General features: G+C 44.1%; 1 protein-coding gene across 2 annotated transcripts in view; it reads left to right on the top strand.

The window, feature by feature from the left end:
• Nucleotides 1–2,368: 2,368 nt before the first annotated feature.
• The window catches only part of LOC129698747 (integrin alpha-6-like), a 71,189-nt gene continuing 54,903 nt past the window's right edge, over nt 2,369–18,654 (top strand). The window contains exon 1 of one of the 2 annotated variants that reach the window (XM_055637974.1): nt 2,369–2,640. In XM_055637974.1, coding sequence (XP_055493949.1) covers nt 2,465–2,640 — 176 coding nt within the window. In that variant the 5' untranslated portion in view covers nt 2,369–2,464. The remainder of the gene's footprint in view (nt 2,641–18,654) is intronic. The other variant, XM_055637975.1, reaches the window with a different exon arrangement.

Below are 18,654 nucleotides of genomic sequence, written 5' to 3'. Positions count from 1 at the left end.
AATGAAAGTAAGCATACAGGTACAGCAGGCAGTGAAGAAAGCTAATGGCATGTTGGCCTTCATAACAAGAGGAGTTGAGTATAGGAGCAAAGAGGTTCTTCTGCCGTTGTACAGGGCCCTAGTGAGACCACACCTGGAGTATTTGGTCTCCAAATTTGAGGAAGGACATTCTTCCTATTGAGGGAGTGCAGCGTAGGCCATTCAGCCCTTCGAGCCTGCACCACCATTCAATATGATCATGGCTGATCATCCAACTCAGTATCCTGGATACTGGAGCAAACCCACGCGGTTACAGGGAGAATGTACAAACTCCACACAGATAACACCCATAGTCATGGGCAAACATGTACATGGAATAAGAGCTGAATTTGTCCGTACAGTCGTGAGCATATAAATCAATAAGTAAATACTTTCTTCAATCACCTCTCCCTTGCCAGCATTTTGTGACAGCAATGCCCCTACCCATAACTAGCATTGGCTTGCCCATGTTTGTTTGCCTGCAGTTATTCTCGATCCCATATTGGATGAAAGTGCAAATTATGTTTGTAATTGTCCTACAAAATGCTTGGGTGATCGTTGCCAGCGTGTATTTTGGGAGCAAGGTAGCCAACATAGCCTCATGTGTTAAGTTGAAGGAAAGAGTGTGAATTTTAGGATTTGATATTGACTGGGGTCTTGTGGATTCTACCTTCACATCATTAGTCTCAACCACTGCTCAATTCTCCATATTAGGCAGACCTTACATTTACTTGCATGTAAAACAAAGGAGGTCATCGTTGACTTCAGGAAAAAATGGCACAGTCACACACCACTTCACATTAATGACATCGATGTAAAGTTGGCCAGTAGCACTAAGTTCCTGGGGGTGGAGATCACGAACAGTCTGACCTGGTCACAAAACATCACATCATTAGTTAAGAGAGCACAGCAGCGGTTGCACTTTCTGCGCTGGATGAGAAGAGCTCACCTCCCCCATCCCATTCATTGGCTATATTTAAGAGGGAGTTAGATGTGGCCCTTGTGGCGAAAGGGATCAGGGGGTATGGAGAGTAGGCAGGTACAGGATACTGAGTTGGATGATCAGCCATGATCATATTGAATGGCGGTGCAGGCTCAAAGGGCCGAATGGCCTACTCCTACATCTATTTTCTATGTTTCTATGTCCTCACCACTTTTCTACAGGGGCACCATAGAGAGCATTTTGACCAGCTGCATCTCTGTCTGGTTTGGGGACTGTAAAGCCTCCGACTGGAAGTCCATGCAGAGAATGGTGAGGACCGCTGAAAAAATCATCGGACCTTCAATCAGGGACATTGCTTGCAAACGTTGCTTGTCTAAGGCCAACAGTATAATAAAGGACCCCACACATCTCCATCATGGACTGTTCACTCTGCTGCCCTCGGGCAAAAGGTATCGTAGTATAAGGAGCAGAACGGCCAGGTTTGCAACAGCTTCTTCCCCCGAGCCATCAGACTCTTGAATTCCATGTAATGTGCTGCCATTGTGATCTATTTTATTTTTTTATCCATTTTATCTTTTTATCTATTTTATCCTTTTGTTATTTTATGTCGCACGGGGAGCCAGATGCAACAAAATTTCGTTCAGATTTGCATTTATTGGTGTATTTCCGAATGATTGATTGACAAAACTTTCACCTAAATTTAGTCTCTATTGTTTCATCCCTTTTATAAACTCTTCTCCCATCTTTCCCACTCAGCTAGTACCTTACCAATATGCAAATAACATTATTTTCATTTAAAGGGCAGTGCATTCTAATATTTTGATCACCTAAATTGAATACTCAATCCAAGGAAAGTGTAGAGAGTTGTTTTGTTCATCTTGAAAATAAAGCAACTTGATTCATTTTGGATAATAGCAAATGGATAACAGTTTGGCCATCTATTTCCTTGCCTTCTTCTTCCATCATTCCCTTTGTATGGTTCATCTGAGAATTGCAGATCCAATATTGAATGTATGTCTAACATGAACCGCACCAATACTATTGTTATTATCATAAGAAACAGTGGCTGATAACAGATTTGCATTGATTACCAGCAATAACGCAATGGTTCTCACGAAAGCACTGCTAAGGTAAGTCACTTAAAACATACACTTGCATGGTTTTCGTGATTAGCTGAGTTCGAAGTTCTTGTTTTGTTGGAATGGGACAAGTTTGTGCGGCGTTATTAAGAGGAGAAAGCCGAGTTGGGCCGAGCTGGGTTGGAGGGACTGAAGCTGCGGATTGGGGTCGGGTTACTTCCTCTTTATTGAAGTGTGTGAGGCGTTGATCAAAGATCCGACAGCAGAGCTCTGCTATAGGATCTTTGGCGTTGATAGTGGCACAGAGAGCGAGAGAGAGGCGGGGCGAGGCGTCACCGTCACTTTATAATATGATTTGCCACACAAGGCGGCTACTCAGAATAAGAGTCAGACAGGGAACATAACGTTAGGAGCATTTTCTGATATGGCGGCCGCAGAGCAGTGGCTTCTTATCTACCTGTCTTTGTTTTCCCTCAAGGAATGGACTTTAGCTTTTAATTTGGATACGCAAAATGTCATGAAAAAAATCGGAGAACCGTCCAGCCTGTTTGGGTTTTCTCTTGCTATGCACCATCAGTTACAACCTTCAGATAAAATAATGTAAGTATGGATACATATGATTTTTATTTTACTCGAGGACGCTACTTTCTGAGCTGTAGAGAGGATTGCAAGTGTGAACTTTGCGCGGTATGTGTAACCTCGCGTACCTTCACTGGAGCGATTGCATTCGAGCAGGCGTATGGAATTTAAACTTGTCGCAAAGGTTAAGCAAGTGCAGCGAGAAGTTTCCGCCAGCGGCTACAGTACCTGTTGAACCCCCTCCCCTCCCCAAGCCTGCCGGCGCTGGGGGCATAGAGGTAGCGCCGCCACTCCAGGAAAACCCCTGGAGACGCTGCCGCTGCCGCTGCCCTTAGTGTCTGGTTGTTCTGTGATTCCCATGAATCTACATCGGTCTTCTGGTAGTGAAATGTTTTTAAATATTAAAAATCTTTATTAGAAGTAGGATGGTTGCAGATGTTTCACGAAGAATGTAGCTGGGTGTCCCACCCCGATTAAAGAAAGCAAAGCGGTGAAGGGTGAAGCCATCATTGGTATGCAGGGCAGCGCCGTGTGTTGCACCCCCACTGCTAACTCCCCCGAGTGGGGGTGGTCACAAAGTCTTGCAAAGTTGGAGCCGGGATGAGCCCACGTAATTGTCTTCAGTGGAAATGATCGGAAACGTAATCCTAAAAGCCTTTTTTATTATCATACACCTATTGCCCTTTAATTAAAGAAGGTTGCAACCAGCGTTGAAACCTTTTAAACATTTATTTAACTGAACAAATGCAACTTTTTCAGGGACTTTTGTTCTAAACTTTTTCTCTGCAAATATTTTTTGCACGCCTCGTACGTTACAATGCAGCGACGAGGCGGCGATAGTAGCTTTCACGGAACATGCATCAGCACAAAACCTGCCAGAAACTTGTTGCGAGAGTGGTGCATTGAACGTCTAGTCTAGGGTTTGGGTGGGTGCGGGGCGGGGGCGGGGGAGGGGCCGCGTCGGGCGGCGGGTCCGGTTGCCATGGTTGCGCGGCCTCCACTGCGCCGCCATGACTGCAGGTCGGTGTGGAGCTGGCCAGCCTCCTCTTGCAAGTAAAACCTGTTGCTGAATGCATTCCCTTCTTCTCCTTGGCATTAAAGACCCCCTGGAACAAGTCGCAAGCAGGGGCGTACGCCTTGATTGTAACCTTGTTAGGAAGGAACAGCAAACGCTGGTTTACACCGAACACAAACAATCCTGGAGTAACTCAGCGGGTCATGGTTAATCTATCCGCTGATTTTACTGACTGCATTGCATAGCTTTTTACTGTAGCTTGGTACATGTGACAACAAATTAAAAAGCAAACCAATTCTTGCCGAGACTCCCAATAGTACGCACTGAGCTGCTGCCTCCGCGCTAGAGACTGTGGTTCGATCCACGCCTCGGGTGCTGTTGCTGTGGAGCTTGCAGGCTCTCCGTGTTACTGCGTGTATTTACCCCGCCGGCGTCTGTCTTCCTCCCACGTCCCAACGACGTTTGGGTTTGTGGGATAATTGGCTTCTGTAAAATTCCCCCAGTGTGTCGGGAATTGATGCAAACGTGCGATAACATAGGAACAGTTTTTAGTTGGGGTCCGTGCAATTCTCCCAATTTTGTTAGTCCTTGCTGTCTCCTCCCAGCCTTCGGGCTACTCCTCCTTTTCCCTTTCTTGTCCCCACCCACCCCCGCCCCCGATCAGTCTGAAGAAGGGTTTCGGCCCGAAACTTTGCCTATTTCCTTCGCTCCATAGATGCTGCTGCACCCGCTGAGTTTCTCCAGCTTTTTTGTGTAACAGTTTTTAGTTTATTGGTGATCGATGGTTGGCGTGGATCGAAGGGCCTGTTTTCCTACTGTGTCTTTCAATCAATCAACCTGATGGATTCTGTTTATTTCATTGTACCCCCAATAAAGGGGGTTGTTAAAATTGGTTCACATTTGTCATAGCCTGTGTACTGTTGGGATGTGTAGTGAAGTACAGATGTGTTTGACATGTTTGGTTTATTATTGTCACATGTACTGAGGTACACTGAAAAGCTTTGTTTTGCATGCTAGCTAAACAGATCAGTTATACCATACATAATGCAATCAAGTCAAACTCTAGTGCAATACATGGTGCAAAGGGGAAGAGTGCAGGATATAGTTGTCGGCTCTCAAGCACATCAGTTCCATTGACCAAATCCAATGTCCTCAATGGGGTAGTGTGAATCACCCTGGCTTATGGAAGGACTGTTAAAGAAGCCTGATAAGAGGGGAAGAAGCTGAGTCTGGTGCGTGCTTTCAAACTTCTGTACCTTTCTGCTGGACAGATAGAGGATGAAGGAAAGACTGGGGTGGAACGTATTTGATTATGATGGCTGTTTTTTTGGAGGCAGTGTGAACTATAGATGGAGTCTATGGTGGGAAATCTTGTCTGGGTGATGGACTGGTGATCATAATGGGTCTATTCATTTTCACAAGATCAACAAATTGCATGCAGTTTCTTTTTAATTGGAGAATGTGCCAAAAGCTTTGCACAATTAAAGGGAATTGGCAAGAAGAAGCTGAAGAGTTAGAAAGGGTTATTGTAGGAAGATCTTGATGAAAGGTTTTTAAAAGTGTATAAGTAACAGGAGAGAGGTTGGTGTTGGGTGATCTTTACAAACGGATTCAAACGGCAGAAGTTTCTGCAACCTAACATAGATTGTATCCATTGTAGCCAAAGAGTGAAGGATATAAGACCAAACATAAGTTTTAATGATGTTCAAAAAGTATTTAAATAGGTGTAATTGAAATTTGGTGTGTTATGAGAATTTGAACATACAGAGATGGTGAGAAGAGGTATTACGGATTACAAGAATGAGGCATTAGGAAAGAATTAGCACAATTTCCAAAATGATTTAAAGATTATATTGGGTAGAATTTGGGGATGCAAGGAGAGCGTTGAATACTGTTGCAGAGACGGTGGCCACTCTTTCAATGATAGGACCAAGCCACCTTATTACATTTTATTTTTGCAGCCTTTAACATTCTTGGGTTTAGTCAAAGTGAGCAAAGACAAATTTGATCTGTATTTGTGCTGGTAGGGTGGGACATGCATAAAGATGGTGTTGGTAGAGACTGGTTGATATATATGGTTCTGTGTTGGCTGTCAAAGAGTTATTTGGTTGGTCTTCCATTTGAGGCTCAAGTTTCCAGATATTTATGAGGAACACACTTCATACTTAAGAATTATATTTCTAGGTACTCCTGACAGATTCTTTGATAATTTTTTTTTACTAATAAGTACTTAAGGCATAAAGTGTCTTATGCTTCATGCCTTAAATCGATTGCAATTATGTTTTTGTAAGGGAAAAATTTAGATTCGATCATGGTTGTAAAAACATTTTTTCCACCTTCTTTGGTCTAATTAAATGTGAAGTTTTGAAACAAAGTACTGTATGGTTGACTTGGGATTCTTGTTAGTAGTTGATATTGGGTGACTTCTAATTCACAGCCTTATGGAATCTCTATTGGGTCTATTACTGAGCCAGTATGCAGAAACAAGTAACATGTAATAGAAACATGTAGATGCTGGTTAATACACATTGCTGAAGTAACTCAGCAAGTCAGGAAGTATTTCTGGGGAACATGGATAGGTGATGTTTCGGGTCGACTCTGAAGAAGGGTCCCTTCTGAGACGTCACGTTACCATGTTCTTCAGTGACCTTGTACTTTTACAGTGAAGACTGAGGTATAATGCCAGACTGTATTTTAATTATGGAGACCCAGATTCTGGAATGTTGTGCAAAACATTAAGTGCTGCAGGAAACCCAGCGAATCAGGCAGCATTTGCGAAGGGAATAGACAGACAACGTTCGGATTGGGACTCTTCAGACAGACGGGTTGCAGTAGGGTGGGGAAAAAGCTGGAAGAGAGTTGCAGAGAGACAAAGCCTGGCAGGTGATAGGTGGATGCAGGTGAGGAGTATTTGATTGGCAGATGTGTAGAATAAATGTCAAAAGCTCGTGGTGTAATAGAAAACACAAGTGTTTCAGATTATGAGGGAAGAGGAGTGAAATATAAAGGTAAAGGGAGGGATACGAGGAATGTGACGGCAGGTAAAAGAGGATGAAATAAAAGCGACATATGGGTCTTGCTAATGGAGAGGAGTGTACCAAGGAGGGGAAAGGAGCAATGTGACTGAAGAGGGATTGAATGTGACAGAAGAGAGAGGTTATGAGGCATTATATTAAAATGGAGAATTTAACATTCATACCATTAGGTTGTAAGCTATCCAAGTGGAATATGAGGTGCTCTTCCTTCAGTGTTTGTGTGCCCTTGTTCTGGCAATGGTGGAGGCCAAGGATACAAATGGTGGCATGAGATTGTGAAAGTAAGTTAAAACGGTTGGCAACCAGGTAATCCAGCAAGCCTGGATGGACAGAGTGCAAGTGTTGAGCTAAATGGGTGCCTGGTCTCCCACAATTCAGTCACACCTTCCTCCTATCACTACTTTCAGACAATAGTCTCCCATCCCCCAAGTCCCTCATTTACTCTTAATCCACCCTCCTCCCCCCATCATTCCCCTTCCACCTATAACCCCACCTTTGGCTTTATGTTGCATTCCTCTTTTCTCCTTGCCTAATACAACTTGGTCTCCTTTTAATGTCTTGCCTTTACCACTGATTCCACCCACCTGTCAATCAAAACTTCATCTGTATTTGCCTATCACCTGTCCCGCTTTGTCCCGTCTGCACCTCTTTTACCAGCTTTCTCCCCCAACGATAATCAGTTTGAAGAAGAGTACCAATCCAAAACGTTGCCAGTCCGTTCTCTGCACTGACTGTCTGACCTGCTGAGTTGCTCTAGCACTTTATCGAAGTATAATAACGTTGACCTGGGCATCTGATTCGGAGGCAAAAATATTACCGCGTTCACAAATCAATAGCAAATGTGTCCTGAGACCGTTTGTAAAGCAGCATTTCATTGTTTGCATGGATGGAAACAGATTATTTTCAAATAACTGATTTAAAACTAAAAATCTGCTTGTGTTCCCTCTATGTTAATATCTTTCCTTCAAAATACCCTGGGTCACTATTGTCAGGTTATTGAAGGCAAGCTTGCCACTAGAGACTGTGAGGAAATATTGTATTTGTACAGATGCAGCTGTATAAGATACTTGGTTTTGACCCATAAAATTGCTGATTAATTGTTCAAAGAAGTAAAACTAATTTTGATTAATACAATTCTTCATGGCTGGACAATAGCACATACTCAACTTGTTTTATTTTAAAGTAAAGTACGCTAGTCTGTGCTTGTGCATGAATGCACATGTGTTTATGGCAGGGGATGGAAATCGGTTGCTGCTGCGATGTTAACTTTGCACATTTCAGCTCCATCTGGCAGACTCCAATTGACCTTTTAGTTTGTCTTGTGGAAGTATGTCTCCTCCAGTTTCAGCAGGAGATAAATCAGCTTGAATTCCAAATTGTGATGGGTATTCAATGAAAACTGCAGAGAAGTGACTGTCTGTAGATCCCAAAAGATCAGAAAGGAGGTCATTCGTCCTGTTGAATTGTTTTGGGTGTCAATTAAATTTATTAAGCCGTGTAGATCCCTGCTGGGTCAGTTAGTCTGTTGATGCACCGTTATTGGCTTCATGAAAAACAACCATTTGAGTGAGATTCTAGAAGAGGGTTGTGCATCCAGCAAGAACTGAATTGAATGATGCCTTTGGCAATGGAGGAATGAAAAAGTCCTTTAATTTCATTTCATTTCAAGCACCTAGATTTTAATTTATGGTTGATAAGGTAAATTCCTCTCCTGTGTAGTCGGATGCATATTCCTAAACCAGTTAAAAAAAAAAAACCAAAAAAACCCACACAAATAGTGAAGATGTTAGAAAAAGGTGGAGATTGAGAACTGGGTGTATTGCTGTACCTCTAGAAGGGAACCTTTTGTCTTCTAATTCATTTGGTGACAGAAAACTGAACGAAACATTTGAAAATATTCTATTCTCGACAATGGCATTTACTATGTAAATTGCAACATTTCAACTCGACAATAAATGTGCTGTTGCCGTATGTTAAAATTTTAATTGATAAAGACCTTCAGCTGGCTGCTTAATTCTTCAAATTTTAAATAATCATCCAATTAACTTGAAAATAGTGAAAAGTGTAGTTAGCCGATTCATAAGTAAAAGAGTACTTTTTGTTTCTTGATAGCAAGATTAGCTGGAGCTGTTTAATTGAAAGCCGCAAAATCGAATAAATGCCGAGTCGGAGCATTCAATATGGTTATAACATTATTTCTTGGATATAAAAACAGAACATTCTATAGATTGGGGTGGAGAATCGCATTGTAGCAAAGGTAGTAGCACTCTTCTTCGTCCTTGACTTCTTCTTCTTCTTGCGAATGGAACTTAAACCTAAGGAATAGTTAGATCTCAAGCTGGGTGTTGAGCAGCCAGGTTGTTGTCTCTGTGTCAATGTCTGCCAGGCCCTGAGCTCCACTTGGTGGGTGGTAGAGTGGGCACCCAGAGATGACATGGTTGGCTGTCTGTTGTTGTGCTCTGCATTCACAGGCTGGGCTCTGGCAGAGTCCCCATCTCCACATGCTGGCATTGAAACTCCCAACTCCAATACGAAGTGTTGAGCTTCACCCATGCTCCTCTAGGACACAGCTTTTATCTGGTGAAGAGATGTAGCTGTGTAATGGAGATGAGGTTGCCTTCCACTCCAGTGACCACCTGGTGGCTATCCAGTGTGCTTTTGTCTCAGTTGGCTGGATGGATGCTAGTAGTTGTTTTCCATGTGGAGCAAAGGGGTGACAGGACTTCAGTTGGGGTGGCCTCTGCTTTCTGCTGATAGCCTGATGGAGGAGGTGATCTGGGTCCATGGCACGATGAGATAGTCCCAATGTTGCGGCTTACTTTCGGATCCCTGCAGGCGGAATGCTTGCACGTATAGGGAGCTGCTCAACTGGAGTAGGTTGAAGGCACCAAGTGATGGTTCGCAAGGTGCTGTTCAGGCTTCAGTCTACCAGGCTAGTATGTCTGCTTCTACTCCATTCGGGTGTGCAGTACTCAGCTGGGGCATACACAAGAGCTAAGGCAGAGGTGTGAAGTGATGATGGACTAGCTCCCCCAACTTATTCCTGCCAGGCGTCCAATAAGGCCGCTACGTGCCATGACCTTGTTGTGGAGACCAGCCAGGTGTTGACGGAATGTAAGCGACCTGTCCAGTTTTACGCTGAGGTAAGTGGGTGTTTGTTGGAAGTCCAAGCGCCTGTTGTTAACGAAGGACTAGAATAAATTTTTGTAGAATGTTTCCGTGTTGCCTGTTATTTATTCATTTTAAAAGTTCTTGTGAGTTCTTCTTCTCATCTAATTTAAAACATTACATAGATTATATTATTCAAAAACTAAAATAAATAAACTCTTCCCTAATGTCTCACCCATCTGTGATAAATGTCTGTCAAGAAGCTACCATAGCACATTCTTTTGTTTTTTGTACAAAAATCAAAAAATTCTGGTATTAAATATTTGATATCTTTACAAAATTAATCAAAATAAAACTGGTACCAAAACCAGAATGGATCATTTTTGGAATATCGGAAGGTAACCCTGAACTAAACGTGTTTCAGAAGAATTTACTCAATTACGGGCTAATAATGGGGAAAAAAGCTCATACTCGGGAAACCAGAATTGGAGGAATGCATTCATCTTGGTAGCGGGGAAAGATTAGAATGATGGAAGGGTGATACCTTGAAGGGATTTTAAATCAACGATTAGGGTTATAAAATGGAGGCGCAGTTTAACTGGGAGCCAATTACACCAGCCAAAGATGGGTGGTCCATTCTTAGAGCTTGAGCATCAGAGACCTCTAGTTCCGGCAAAACTCCCATCTCTCTCAACACCTAGTTCACAGAAGATGAAGATGCCAGGCAGAAGTGTTAATAAATGACAACTCTAAAGGTATCATAGAAGTAAGGTGCACAACCTTTTATCCGAAAGCCTTGGGACCAGACACTTTGCGTAATTCAGAATTTTTCGGTTTTCGGAATGGAAGATTTTTAGCGTAGATTTTAACGGCTGGCTCAGTGGTAGAGTGCTCGGCTCGTATCCGCAAGGTCGCGAGTTTGCGCCTCGATCCCGGCAGTTACTCGATCGCGAGTTTGAGTCTTCAATGTAGGTTTTTCTTGCAGAATAGGAGAGAATAGGGAGGGTTAGGCTGGGATCCTTCTCTGCGAGATGATCTTAGTGCGGGAGACAAGTGTAGGAGAGGTGTACTGACTGTGTGGGCAGAACTTTGGAAGTGATTGCCCACCATTCTCAAAAGCCGCTGTGTCTCCCTGTCCCTCCAACTCCAGAGGAATCCGCTCCCCGATGGGCCGCTACGGCGACAAGTGGCAGTTCGCCCACAGCCCGAGCTACGCCCCCTCATCCGCAACCCGGGTTCCTCTGGAGTTGGAGCGGGGCTGGGCTAGAGTTGTTGCTGGCTGTGAGTCTCTGGGATCTCCGTGCTTGCAGTGGGCCTGGGGGTCGGTGTCCCGATGAGGGGGCGTAGCTCGGGCTGTGGGCGAACTGCCACTTGTCGCCGTACCGGCCCATCGGGGAGCAGCTTGTGGTGGTCCTGACGTCTCTCAGCTCCTGTCCAGGGGGATGGCCGGAGACGTCAGGACCAACAGGAACCCGCTCCCCGATGCGCCGCTACAGCGACAAGTGGCAGTTCGCCCACAGCCCGAGCTGCGCCCCCTCATCCGCAACCCGGGTTCCTCTGGAGTTGGAGCGGGGCTGGGCTAGAGTTGCTGCTGGCTGTGAGTCTCTGGGATCTCCGTGCTTGCAGTCGGTGTCCCGTTGGTCCTGACGTCTCCGGTCACCGCCCTGGAATGGAGCTGAGACTGGGAACTGTACCGCCCTTGCCCCCTCCCTCTGCAACTGCAAACAGCCCCACAGTTCCCAGTCTCCTCCTGTACAGGGGGGTGGCCGGAGACGTCACAGCCCGAGCCATCAGCTTCTGTCCCTACGGGGGACAGCGGAGAGCGTGTTCCTCTGGAATTGGAGCGGGGCTGGGCTGCTGCTGGCTGTGGGCCTCTGGGATCTCCGTGCTTGCAGTGGGCCTGGGGGCCGGTGTCCCGTTGGTCCTGACGTCTCCGGTGACTGGCACTAGCTCCGACGTGAAGACAGTACAAAGCCCCTGCGCCGGTGCAATGCGCGGGGTGCTGGAGAGGGGAGGGAAGGGGTCACACACATGGCCGGGAAGCAGAGGGGTGTAGGTGGGGTGAAACTGAAGGGAGCGACAATTTGCTGCTGCCTGCCCGCTGAGTTAAAAAAGTTCCCACGCAAGACTCACGATATACTGTGTATCGTGAGTCTACCGTGGGAACTTTTTAACCTCAGCGGGCAGGCAGCAGCAGATTGTCAATTATTAACCCTCCCGCGCAATATACCCTCACCTTCTCTTTTATGAATGGGGCTTTAGTTCCCCTTTCTTTGAGGACCGACCGGAGGTTCTGCTGTCACCTCTGCGGGCCGCCCTCGGTGAACGTTTTCAAGGACCTTTCTTCAAGGACTGAAAAAATGTCGCTATTCGGAGGTTTTCGTTATTTGGATCTTCGGATAAAAGGTTGTGCACCTGTACATGAAGGATATTATCCAGCTTAATTCTCCACTTTAACACAGGTTTGGCCAAAGTGTTGGTGTTATTCTTGGTGTAATTTTCAATAATGCAAGGCAATGTTTTTGTGCAGATGAAGTTGTGATATTAATTGTCACCTCATCTATTTGTCACCCTAAAGATGTTTAACCATTAATTTAATTATCAAAGATATGAAAGCCTAATGAGAATTGAATGAATTTCTATTCTTGGGAATTGCATTTGCACCTTTGAGATTGTACTTTTGAAACATAATTCTGGTCAGTGGTCTTCACTATTTTTCAAGCTGTGACCACATCAGAAAAATGTCTTTAAGGTGAGTCACATTAACCACTAAATTAACGCATTGCTTAGGTGTAATTTTATAACGACTTGTCGAACTCAAAGTCTGCTTCAACTATAAACCCAAACTATTTTAGTTTAAAAAAAATGGGTAAATGCATAGAATTAAAATGGCACCCAATGCAGGTAAGCTCTATTAGCAAGATATTTCTATCATTTTAGAACCAACATATTTAGATATAATTTTGTGTGCACATGCATGACCTTCCCCTGATCCTTGTACCCACAGAGCTTCATGTTTCTAAACCACCACAGAGAGGTAAAGCATTTTGACCTCTCTTGTCCTCCTCCAGAGTCCCACCATTTCTGGGCACATCTGCTCATGTTAACAGATGTTATGGGAAAGTAGAATGAAAACTGGGTGGTAAAGCTGCTGCCTCATAGTGCCAGAGACCTGGGTTCAACCCCATGACCTTGAGTGTGGTCTCCCTATGACTTCATGGGTTTTCACCCAGCGCTGTTGGTGCTGTTAGTGATCAGATGCCCAAGTCTTGGAGATTGGTGACGAATTTGGAATGGATGATGTTGAACACCAAGCTGTAGTTAATGTATAGCAGCTTGATGGATATACTCTTATCCACATTGTTCAGGGCAGAATGGAGAGCCAGTGAGATAGTATCTGTTGTGGCGATGGGCAAACTGAAGCAGATGCAGGTCATTTCTGAAGCAGGAATTGATTTGTGCCCTAACCAACCTCTTGAAGCATTTTATTACAGTTGCAGAATAAAATCCCATTAGTGTTAATGTTTTTTTTAAACTATTCATAATTTATGTGGCTACCATTTTCAGTCTGTGTTTCATTGACATTAACATTTGAATGACACAATTGTAAATACTCCACATGTGCCTACTAGCTTTGGCTTATGCCAGCTATTATAGCAGTGAATTAAAGATAGTATAACTAGAATTAAGTAATTAAAATGCAGGTTTCAAAACATTTAGTTGCTAATGAATCCGCTCTGCAAAATGTATGTGATAGCTCATACACACACACAATATTTCCCTGAATACAAAATTGTATTTGAAAGCTGTGCCACGTTAATAAATGTGTTTGTGACAGTTTTACTGTATATTGAAAAAAAAACCCCAGCATCATTTATTGGTGTTTAGTAAATAACATTGTAATTGTTATTTTGTAAATGTTGCTTTGTTGTAAAATTGTACATTTATTTGAAAACTAACATGCATTCCAACAATAAAATATCAAAGAAGCAGTTGGTGATCACAAAACTACATTAATACACAATAGTAACGTGGGTAAGTTGCACGTCATTGGGTAAATTCTTCCATTTGATCAAAGAAGACACATAGTACGTAAAGAATCTCACTTGCAATTCTGCAACAAATCATCTTTGTTTTAAAGATCTGAAAAATAGCCGGGCTGAATGCATGTGTTAATGATGCCTTCTCATAATGCCTCTGAGGCTTCTGTCATTGAACTTTACATTTTTTAAATGACTGTAAAGACTTTTTCCCCATGTGAACTTTTAAATATTTCTGGGTCTCCAATCAATGGTTAAATCACACAGTGACAAGCAAGAGCTTGTGTTTCATATTCAAGCAATAAATCAACTGGAAATGCAGTTATAGAACAGCATTGCACAAAAACAGACCCTTTGGCCTACAATGTCCATGGCAAACATGATGGCAAGACCAACAGGGCAGCACGGTGGTGCAGCGGTAGAGTTAATACCTTGGCACCAGAGAATCGGGTTCAGTCCCGACTATGGGTGCCGTCTGTACGGAGTTTGTACGTTCTCCCCGTGACAGCATGGGTTTTCTCCCGGAATCCAAAGCAATCTTCGGTTTCCTCCCGCACTCCAAAGACGTACAAATTTGTAGGTTAATTGGGTTTGTAGAAAACTAAATTGTCCCTAGTGTGTGTGTGTGTAGGATAGTATTAATGTGCGGGGACCGCTGGTCGGCGTGGACTCGGTGGGCCAAAGGACCTGTTTGCACGCTTTATCTCTAAACTAAAAATCTTATCTGCCTGCACATAATCTATATCATTCCATTCCCTGCATATGCCTAATAAAAGTCCCTTAAATGCCAGATTCATATCTGCTTCAACAACCACATTTGGCAGCGCGTTCCAGGCACTCGCCACATTTTGCGTGGAAGAAACAAAACTTGCCTTGCACACCATTTTTAAACTGTGACTGGTGACTGTGCAATCCTGCTCCTTCTCGACCTCAACGCAGCATTTGATACTGTCGACCACACCATCCTAATTGACCGTCTCCGGTACGAGGTTGGTATTGATGGCACTGCCCTGAGCTGGTTCATCTCCTACCTCAAAGGTAGGAGTTTCTCTACTAACATAGGCAACTCTTTCTCCTCCCCAGCTAGCCTCTGCTGTGGAGCTCCACAAGGTTCCATCCTTGGCCCCATTCTCTTCTCCCTGTATATGCTCCCCTTAGGCCAAGTCATTCAAAAGCACAGCATTTTCTTCCATTGCTACGCAGATGATACACAACACTATCTCCCCCTGAAGCCCAAAAACCGATCAAATCTGCTTAACCTTATTTGCTGCCTCGAGTATATAAAGTGTTGGATGGCCCAGAGCTTCCTCCAACTAAACGAGAGTAAGTCTGAGGTCATCCTTCTCGGCACCTCAGACTCAATCAAAATGATAGCTGGCAGCCTTGGAAGCCTTACCCCACTACTCAAACCTCACGTCAAAAACCTTGGCGTGATATTTGACTCAGCATTGAAATTTGACAAACAAGTCAATGCCGTGGTAAAAGCTAGCTTCTTCCTGCTTCGGACGATAGCTAAAATAAAACAATTCCTCCAGTTTGATTACCTCAAAGATCATCCACACATTTATCTCCTCCCGCCTAGATTACTGCCTCTACAATGGCATCAGCCAATCTTCCCTGTCCCGCCTGCAACTGGTCCAAAACGCCGCAGCGAGACTCCTGACGGGCACCCGAAAAAGGGACCACATCACCCCGATCCTGGCCTCTCTCCACTGGCTCCCTGTGCGGTCCCGAATAAATTTCAAGATCCTCCTTTATGTCTACAAAGCCCTTAACGGGCTTGCCCCCACCTACATCAAAAGACTGCTTACACACCACACCACCCCCAGGTCCCGCAGATCGGCCGACTTGGGTTTACTGAACATAAGGCATAAGCTCGGGCGACTGCGCCTTTGCGCTTGCAGCTCTTAGACTGTGGAACAGCATCCCACTCCCCATCAGAGCTGCCCCCTCCATCGACTCCTTTGTCGAGACTTAAAACTCATCTTTACTATCAAGCCTTTCTTGATGTCCTCTGAGTGAGGGTTACAGTGGTTTGCATAAGTATTCATACCCCTTGAACTTTTCCACACTTTGTCACGTTACAACCACAAACGTAAATGCATTTTATTGGGATTTTATGTGATAGACCAACACAAAGTGGCGCATAATTGTGAAGTGGAAGGAAAATGATACATGGTTTTCAAATTTTTTTACAAATAAAAAACTAAAAAGTGTGGCGTGCAAAAGTATTCAGCCCCCTTTACTCTGATACCCCTAAATAAAATCCAGTGCAACCAATTGCCTTCAGAAGTCACCTAATTAGTAAATAGAGTCCACTTGTGTGTAATCTAATCTCAGTATAAATACAGCTGTTCTGTGAAGGCCTCAGAGGTTTGTTAGAGAACATTAGTGAACAAACAGCATCATGAAGCCCAAGGAACACACCAGAGAGGTCAGGGATAAAGTTGTGGAGAAGTTTAAAGCAGGGTTAGGTTATAAAAAAAATATCCCAAGCTTTGAACATCTCACGGAGCACTGTTCAATCCATCATCCGAAAATGGAAAGAGTATGGCACAACTACAAACCTACCAAGACATGGCCGTCCACCTAAACTGACAGGCCGGGCAAGGAGAGCATTGATCAGAGAAGCAGCCATGGTAACTCTGGAGGAGCTGCAGAGATCCACAGCTCAGGTGGAAGAATCTGTCCACAGGTCAACTATTAGTCGTGCACTCCACAAATCCGTCCTTTATGGAAGAGTGGCAAGAAGAAAGCCATTGTTGAAAAAAAAAGCCATAAAAAGTCCCGTTTGCAGTTTGCCACAAGCCATGTGGGGGACACAGCAAACATGTGGAGGAAGGTGCTCTGGTCAGATGAGACCAAAATTGAAGTTTTTGGTCTAAATGCAAAACGCTATGTGTGGCGGAAAACTAACACTGCACATCACCCTGAACACACCATCCCCACTGTGAAACATGGCGGTGGCAGCATCATGCTGTGGGGATGCTTTTCTTCAGCAGAGACAGGGAAGCTGGTCAGAGTTGATGGGAAGATGGATGGAGCCAAATACAGGGCAATCTTGGAAGAAAACCTGTTAGAGTCTGCAAAAGACTTGAGACTGGGGCGGAGGTTCACCTTCCAGCAGGACAACGACCCTAAACATACAGCCAGAGCTACAGTGGAATGGTTTAGATCAAAGCATATTCATGTGTTAGAATGGCCCAGTCAAAGCCCAGACCTAAATCCAATTGAGAATCTCTGGCTAGACTTGAAAATTGTTGTTCACAGACGCTCTCCATCCAATCTGACTGAGCTTGAGCTATTTTGCAAAGAAGAATGGGCAAAAATTTCAGTCTCTAGATGTGCAAAGTTGGTAGAGACATACCCCAAAAGACTTGCAGCTGTAATTGCAGCGAAAGGTGGTTCTACAAAGTATTGACTCGGGGGGGCTGAATACTTTTGCACGCCACACTTTTCAGTTTTTTATTTGTAAAAAAATTTGAAAACCAAGTAACGTTTTCCTTCCACTTCACAATTATGCACCATTTTGTGTTGGTCTATCACATAAAATCCCAATAAAATACATTTACGTTTGTGGTTGTAACGTGACAAAATGTGGAAAAGTTCAAGGGATATGAATACTTTTGCAAGCCACTGTATATTTATGTATGTACTTAATCTATGAACCAATTTTGTATAACGTTAGTACCTCCACCAATGTAAAACACTTTGGCCAACGAGAGTTGTTTTTTAAATGTGTTATATAAATAAAAGTGACTTGACTAAAACTTAGCCCTCTCAGCCTAAAGCTATGCCCACTAGTATTTAATTTTTGCCATCCTGGGAAAATATTCTGACAACCCTATCTATGCCTTTCAGAATTTTAAATACTTCTAAGGTCTCCCCATAACCTCTGGCATTGTAGATGTGCTGATCTATGAAAGCAAGCATACCATATTCTGTCTTTATCGTTCTGTCTACGTATATGTTGCCCCTTTCATGGAGTTGACTTTAGTTTGACGATACAGTGAGGAAACAGGCCCTTCGGCCCACCTGTTTCCTCGCTGTAGAGGGCTAAGTTTAAAAGTGGTGTGCAAGGCAAGTTTTGTTTCTCTCATGCAAAATGTGGCGAGTGCCTGGAACGCACTGCCGAATGTGGTGGTTGAGGCAGATATGAATCTGGCATTTAAGGGACTTTTATTAGGCATATGCAGGGAATGGAATGATATAGATTATGTGCAGGCAGATAAGATTTTTAGTTTAGAGATAAAGGATGCAAACAGGTTCTTCGGCCCACCGAGTCCACGCCGACCAGCGATCCCCGCACATTAACACTATCTCACACACACACACACACGGGACAAGTAAGTTTTCTACAAACCCAATTAACCTACAAACTTGTACCTCTTTGGAGTGCGTGAGGAAACCGAAGATCGCTTTGGAATCTCGTTGGCCAAATCGAGAAAACCCACGCTGTCACGGGGAGAACGTACAAACTCCGTACAGACATCACCCATAGTCGGGACTGGACTCGATTCTCTGGTGCCAAGGTATTAACTCTGCGGCTGCACCACCGTTGCTGCCCTGTTGGTCTTGCCATCATGTTGCACATTAACACTATCCTACACACACTAGGGACAATTTTTACATTTACCAAGCCAATTAACCTACCAACCTGTAAGTCTTTGGAATGTGGGAAGAAACCGAAGATCTTGGAGAAAACCCATGCAGGTCACGGGAGAACATATAAACTCAGTACAAACAACACAGACCCAGAGTCTCCAGCGCTGTAAGGTAGCAACTCCACCGCTGCGCCACCGTGCCGCCAAGTTACAGACTTGATACTTGAGCATGC

This window comes from Leucoraja erinacea, chromosome 7, assembly GCF_028641065.1.
Source record: "Leucoraja erinacea ecotype New England chromosome 7, Leri_hhj_1, whole genome shotgun sequence".
Taxonomy (NCBI): Eukaryota; Metazoa; Chordata; class Chondrichthyes; order Rajiformes; family Rajidae; genus Leucoraja; species Leucoraja erinaceus.
Note: the sequence above shows the minus strand (reverse complement) of the source record. Positions and strands in the feature narration are given on the sequence as shown.